Source organism: Corvus brachyrhynchos, unplaced genomic scaffold (genome assembly GCF_000691975.1).
Source record: "Corvus brachyrhynchos isolate BGI_N302 unplaced genomic scaffold, ASM69197v1 scaffold565, whole genome shotgun sequence".
Lineage (NCBI taxonomy): Eukaryota > Metazoa > Chordata > Aves > Passeriformes > Corvidae > Corvus > Corvus brachyrhynchos.
Genome location: NW_008237911.1, coordinates 219,929 through 226,703, shown reverse-complemented (window position 1 = coordinate 226,703; position 6,775 = coordinate 219,929). Strand labels below are relative to the sequence as shown.

Below are 6,775 nucleotides of genomic sequence, written 5' to 3'. Positions count from 1 at the left end.
TCATCCCCCAAACATCTGTGCCTCTCTCAAATTGTCTCTCTTAGAAGACAGATCTACTTAAGGGACTTGCCTTGGGATAGACATTGTAAAGTGCACACAAAACTCTCTAAATGTGGATTTTATTTAAACAGGGAGCATCACACATCATTTGTGAGCTGCTGAAGACAGTGCAGTGCAGGCTGAGCACATAAATAGCATCAAAGTACCTGCAAATAATCAAATACATACAGTGAAACAAACTTGGGGCTGAACTTATTCCCTTGAAGCCACAGATCTCAGGGAAATAAAATTCTGGTTCTGAGGAGGTTTTAACAAGCCTTCCAAGGAGCCACAGAAATCTCTGCTTAAAATAGGACTGAAAAAATTGACTGGTTCTTTCTCCACTGTAAATATGTTTATCCCTCCAAGCTGAACTTAACACATGGCTTGGAATTTTCAATGGCACAGGGAGACCAAGATAATGCAAATGAGCTATGTCTGCCCTTTCACACTCCTGATGATTCTAATTTCTCTACCTAGGGGTTACTCTTGTTCTCAAGGTTTTTTTGAATAATTTTCATTGTTATTATTTATAATGTAGCTGTGCATGAGGCGCCTCGGTTTGGATGCAGGGGTGGTTACTCTCTAAGCATCCTCTATGAAAAGTCCCTGACAGAGAAATAAATCAACATTTTACAGGTGCACAGCTGAACTGTGGAGAGGCCAAAAGTCAGGGTTAGGTACTTATAGGCTCTCAGCTGAGAAGCATAATCACTTTCTACAGTTACTAGGACAACACTGATGTTTCTAGCCAAAATTTAGCTCACAAAAAGCCTTCAACGTGTCCTCTGCAGGGATTCCTCTTTATTCCCCAATTTATTTACTTTTGGCACCTATCTGAATCCTACCTGAATTGTGTGGAAGAGCTGTAGTGAGCTGAGGACAGAATTTGAAGAAGTCTCTTGTTACAACGTGTCCCCTTTGTTCCTCTGCTGATGCCAGGATATGTGACAGCACAAAACTCTCTGGAATTGGTTTAGTGCTGGCATTGTCTTATTGTAGCTGAATTTAGTTGCTACCACCTCTTTCAGCTGCACTGTTGGGACCTTGGGTTGAAAGGCCTTAAGTACTTAAGAGCTAAGCTCCATCTGAAGCTGTTACAGTGTGCTTTTGGTGATCAAAAGAAAACAATCTATTTTATTATCAATGCAATAAAGAACTGAGGTACGGGGGAAAAAGCAAAATATTTGGGGATCGGCATGAGTATATTGGGAAAATACAGAAAATGTAATTATTTTCACTAAACTTTAATGCTAAGAATTATTTTGCTGAAACTATGAACATTGAATAATAATCAGAAATAATGGAAGGGGTAAGAATTCAGGAAGATGCACATGGAAAGTTGGGGTTTTGAGACAAAATATTCAGATTGACGTGGAACAGCTGCTCTAGCCAGGAAAATGTCACAAAAAGAGGGTCACAGACTTGACCCCCTTGTTCCCACCTACCCTCTACAGGGTTTTCATTTTGCTCATTGTGCTTGCTCTGCCTCATGGCCCCTCTGGTCTAACCTGGACTTGTGACCCTTCACAGCAACCCAGACCCATTTGGATACGGTACAGGGAAATTAATGTAGAAAAGCTGTCTTGGGACAGCATTCTAGACCTTACAGAGCTAAAAATGTGCTTCTGATATATCCCTTTTGTGATCTGACCAGTCAGGGAATGCAAGACAAATTGCATTTTTGTAATTATACTTTAAGAGACAGCTTACATACATAACTGAAGTCTAATTTTAGGAACTTGCAGAGTTTCTAAGGGAATTTTAACACAGTAAACCAATTGGCATGATCAAGAGATAGCACAATTAAGCCTGTACTAACCCACATCACCTAAATGTACTTACAGAAAAAATGGGCTATGCACGAAAGTAGAAAATAAACAAACTGCTTAAGCTGCCCGTGGGTTGCAATAAACAGAGCTGCTATTGCCAGAAATCCTTCGACTTTGCCAGTACATCCCAGGCACTGTGTGTTCCACAACAAAATCAAAATCCACCTTGCAGTGCAAAGGCAGCGGCTCTGGGCCCTGGGGAAGCACACTGCAAAGCAGGAGGCCTCTGCAGAGAAAGAACTTCCCTGATCCTGGACAGTTCATTTTTTGGACCATCCCCAGGTGATTTCTAACTGCTGTGGTGATGAACAGGCTGAAAGGCAACATCTCTGAGAGAAGAAAGAGAAGAAAAGAGGGCAACTCAACAAGGATGCTCAAATATCCAAAACAATGAACTATAACAGTAACAAATGGAATGGACATAAAATTCAGGTTCCAGAGCTGAATTGGGTAGATTCACCTCTGTCTGCCTACTGCACAGTTAGACAGCCCCAGAGAGCATTTGGAAATGTAGTGACTGGTGTCAGGAAATAGCCTGCTCTCACATTTTTATGCCTCCCACTACAGCTGATCTGTGATTTAAGGAGAAAACATACATCCTCTACAGTGAAAAACATTGCAATAACATAGCCCACCAGGAGGATGCCTACTTAGAACAATGTTAACTTGCCAGTGATTTAAGGAAGACAGAAATGGAAGTATTTTGGGGACATGGTGTGGGATGGGAGGACGTGGGAGAAGGCTTACTGAACTCATGCATGTTTTCAGTACCAAGCTTCCTGATGGAGGCTGCATGGAGCACAACGACAGAAATTTCAGCATCTAGTCTCTCTCTTCACTGGCAAGCACTGCTCCTAAAAAAAGTTACACCTAACCAAATGCCAGGGAAGAGCCTAGATTTTCTAGATTCTTCACAACTTTTAGATAAATGGAGCCATGTCAAATGAGAAGCAAATGGCAGAACAGTGCAGCGATGACAAAGGCTCTGATCCAACAGTCAGGGCACACTGCCGTGCTCATGCAGGGCCTCAGAGGCTTTAATAAGTCTCCACAGAAGCAGAGAGGTCCTTTTGTACCCCATCAACTGTGACACCGTGATCTAATTCAGTATTCAGCTCCACATCCCCATCATGCTGGCAATAATTCAGAGTTGGTGAGACAACTTGTAAAGGAGAGAAAAAAAAAAGCTGTGTTTTAAACCTCTCTAATTTAATGTTAGCTTTTTATGTGTCTAACATCAAAGCCTTTTTTCACGTCTGTTTAATCAAAATTAATCACTAAGATTACTACAGTAATTTACGTTGGAGATTATTGAAATGAGTGTTTTATTAAAATCTGGTTTTATTAATAAAACACATTCTGGCTAAGGAATCATGTGAGCCTGCTATTAGAGACTATTAACTGGGAACTGGGAGTTAATCATAACAGTCACGCTGCCAGGTTCTTTGACAGAAACATGCACTGGGTTTGCTTCTGCTTTTACTTTTATAGGAATATTCAACTCAATTAGTTACCCCAGCACAGAGTAAATTCTGCAAGGCAGGGAGAGGAAACAAAGGTACACAAAACTCAGTAGCTTCGAACAAAGGAAGGGTGAGCAGAAAGAGACTCACCAGCCTGATTAGTTGTGATGCTGACAGCAGCAAATTGTCTGGAGAGGGTGCTCAAGTCAGACACCCCGTTGACTGCATCAATCTCGAAGGTGTAGTTGGTGTGTGCCAGAAGGTCCACCACTGTCACCGTGGTGTTGGTGAGCCCGCTCTGCCGCGGCAGGAACCGCACGTTGTCGCTGCAAGGCTCGCACATCTTGGTGTTCCCTCCACATTTCTTGCAAATGATGTTGAAGGTGACATCTTTCCTGCCTCCAGTGTCCAGAGGCCAGCTCCAGTCCAGGATAACAGAGGTCTCGTTGATGTTAGAGATCACATTTCTTGGGGCAGATGGTGGTCCTGTGAAAGGAAACGGGAAATCAGGGGAATGAGATTTTCTCCCTAAGGAGGCTCCAAAATGGGAGTAACAAGGGCACAGAAGTATAAAAGTAAAAAGCATCAATAACCAAACTCTTCTGGTTATTTCCTGTGGAGACTCCTGAAATATTTCACTAGATTACAGACCTAGGCTATCAAGGACCATGTTTTCTTATAAAAAGAGAGTCCCCTCAGGGTGCAGTTCAGGATTGAGGGCTGGAAGTACTGGTAGCAATATAAAAATCCTATTTCTCCTTCTCGAGTCTGACAGGGAACAAGAAGGAGAAAATGAAAACAGACACAAACCCAGCCCACCAATTTTTAGCAGCCTGTCCAACACTCAAGAAGACACGTGAGGCAGTGGATGGCTGACTGCAGTGGGGCATGAGAGGAAGCAAGCAAGCGAGCTGTTGTGGAGGTACAGATGGAGGAGCAAGAATGACAGCCCCGAGCAGAATGATGCTACTCACTGGTGCAAGCCATGGATGGAGGGTCTTTCTCAGAGCGAAAGTAATTCTTTTCACACCTGCAGTTCAGAGATGCATCTTCATAGGTGGAGCTGTGAGGGGGGCATTTGGCACACTTCACATTGCCAGCAGAGGCTTTGTAGAACCCAGCTCGACAGGCTGCAAAGCAACAGAGATAGAGTTTTAAATTCCATGGACATCTTGGTTTTAACATGTGACTACTGCCCTGGAACCTACCCATATGTGGATCACAGTTTGCAGACATTTATGGTCTAAATTTGCAATTTTTTCTCATAATGAGAGCTGACAGAAATAAAACCTCATGGTAGAATGGAGTTCTTGCATCAGCTTGGATTTGCATTTAATTTTGCCTGGAAAACAAAACAGCGTATTGCACCACTAAGAAGAAACATTTTCTATGCTCCATTTTGAGAACTTCACTCCTTTTTCTTCTCTTCTACTTAATTTGCCAAAACATTGGCCCTATCCTGAACAGGAAACTAACTTTATCCTCTCCCTACTGCTAACATTTGCTTACAAGGGCACACTGATTGTAAACTATGCCTCTTCAGTTCATCAGGTGAGGGCTAAGCAAGCCAAAACCAAGTAAATAAACTGAACAGAGAAAGATTTCATCCAATTTTGAATGATCACGACAATGAGCGCCTTCTGATACTATCAGGAACTTGTGTGATGTGTATAAGAAGGATATTTTTTGTATTAATTCAACATAAAAGAAAAGGACCACATTTTAGAACACATTCACCTTTTGCTGCAATTTGGTTCCTCAGCAAACACTGCCCCAACTCCCAAGCACATTAGGAAAACCCCAGGATATTCTCATTACAAATATAATGTTAAAAAGAAGGGTAATACAAAGGAAAACATGCCCTATTTTATGTCTGGAGCCTAGGTTAAGCTTAGATAAAATTGCCTGAGACCTGTCACAGAATTAAATGCTTCTTTGAAGCAAAAGGAATGGCTTCACCACTCTTGAGATAAGCCTAACCAGGGACACACTTCTCAGTTTTGCTTGTGGACACAAATTGATTCATAAATAGTCTAAAATCTGAGATACTAAACTGTGCAGTCTTTTTGTGTTCATTCGTGCACTGCCAAAATAGCAAAGTCTTTAGATGAGCAGCCTGAGGTGGAACAAAGTCTGAATAAACATTCCAGCATCTCTGTAAGTGATGGAGGAGGGAGGGACTGTTATTGTCCATCACCAAAACCCTTGCCTGGTTAACTCCTGGTGCCAAACACCTGAGTGAAACACTCTGGTGAATAGTGAGAGAACAGCTACTCTGCTCTTCTCTGAAACATCTTAATAAGGGAAGGCCTCCTCCCACTGCACTGCACACAGCAGGAGGAGCACAGGTTTCACAGGGAAGTGCCAATCTCAGCCACCCTTCAGCACTTCCCAGCCCTGGCAAACAGAAGCACTTGGCTGCAGCGGCTCCCTCTGACTTCCAGGCTACAGCAAAGCAGCTGGGAAAGACAGCTCCTGCTCCAAGTTTTCTCCTGCAAGCCCTGAGGAGGCAATCCCAAGTCTGAGCCCCTGGGGCAGCGGCCCAGCAGGGAATCTGTTACAGCAGAATTGCCAAAAATGACCTTGTGTGACCAACACTGACCCGCCCGACCTGGCACGGCCTGTCCGCCCTCAGCTGGCATTTCTGGTGATCCCCTGTCCTCAAAGGCTGCCAAGGGTGTTTGGGGATTCCCATTCAACTTGAGGAAATAAGGGAAACCAAAGTCCCTCTTACTCCCTTCCACTAGGAGGAAATGCAGCAGGAAACAACTGGCTTTTTTTGTTTGGCTGTTGATTTTGCAGCCTTTTACAACTCAAAACCCATTCCCTCCCACGTGCTGCCCCATGAGGTACCTTGAGCAGGCCCCTTTGGTGGCCCTCTGGGTGACAGAGGAAATTCCAGTGATTTCCCTGCCTCTGTTCCCAGCCCTAAGACAACAAGCCAGGCAGAAAAGAATGGATGCCAAGACTGTTCTTACCAGCACTAATAACTAAGCAAAAACAGTAAGGAATGAACATCACACTTCATCTGCCTAATTAACACAGAAAACTTGCATCAAAACTTCCCATGGGGACCTGTTTCCAGATATTAAACTCTGATGATTTTGTTTAACCACCTTGAAGAGACACCTTTACCTTTATGGGCAGTCACACATGAGGCAAACACGTATTTATGGTTCTGTACAGTAGAATTTTTTAATAAATCTATATGCTAGTTTAATGTCATGATCAAAAAGAACCCTACCACCACTAATTTAATAAAGCAACAAATGTAACATAAGTAAACAAGCTTGCACAAGAAGTAGGCAGATTCAGAGAGGTGAAGAAGAGAAACTGCTCTATTAATCAATGTCTCTTTCATCCCTCAGGTGAAAACTCATGGACCACATTTAAGAAAAGGTGGTGATGGTCAGAGTGAAGGTGTGAGCCAGCGAGATTCCT

The 6,775-nt window shown here is 43.1% G+C and overlaps 1 protein-coding gene across 1 annotated transcript in view; it reads right to left on the bottom strand.

The window, feature by feature from the left end:
• The window catches only part of EPHA3 (EPH receptor A3), a 186,384-nt gene that overhangs the window by 58,528 nt on the left and 121,081 nt on the right, over positions 1-6,775 (bottom strand). The window contains 2 exon segments of the mRNA XM_017733054.1: positions 3,485-3,820; positions 4,309-4,464. Coding sequence (XP_017588543.1) covers positions 3,485-3,820; positions 4,309-4,464 — 492 coding nt within the window.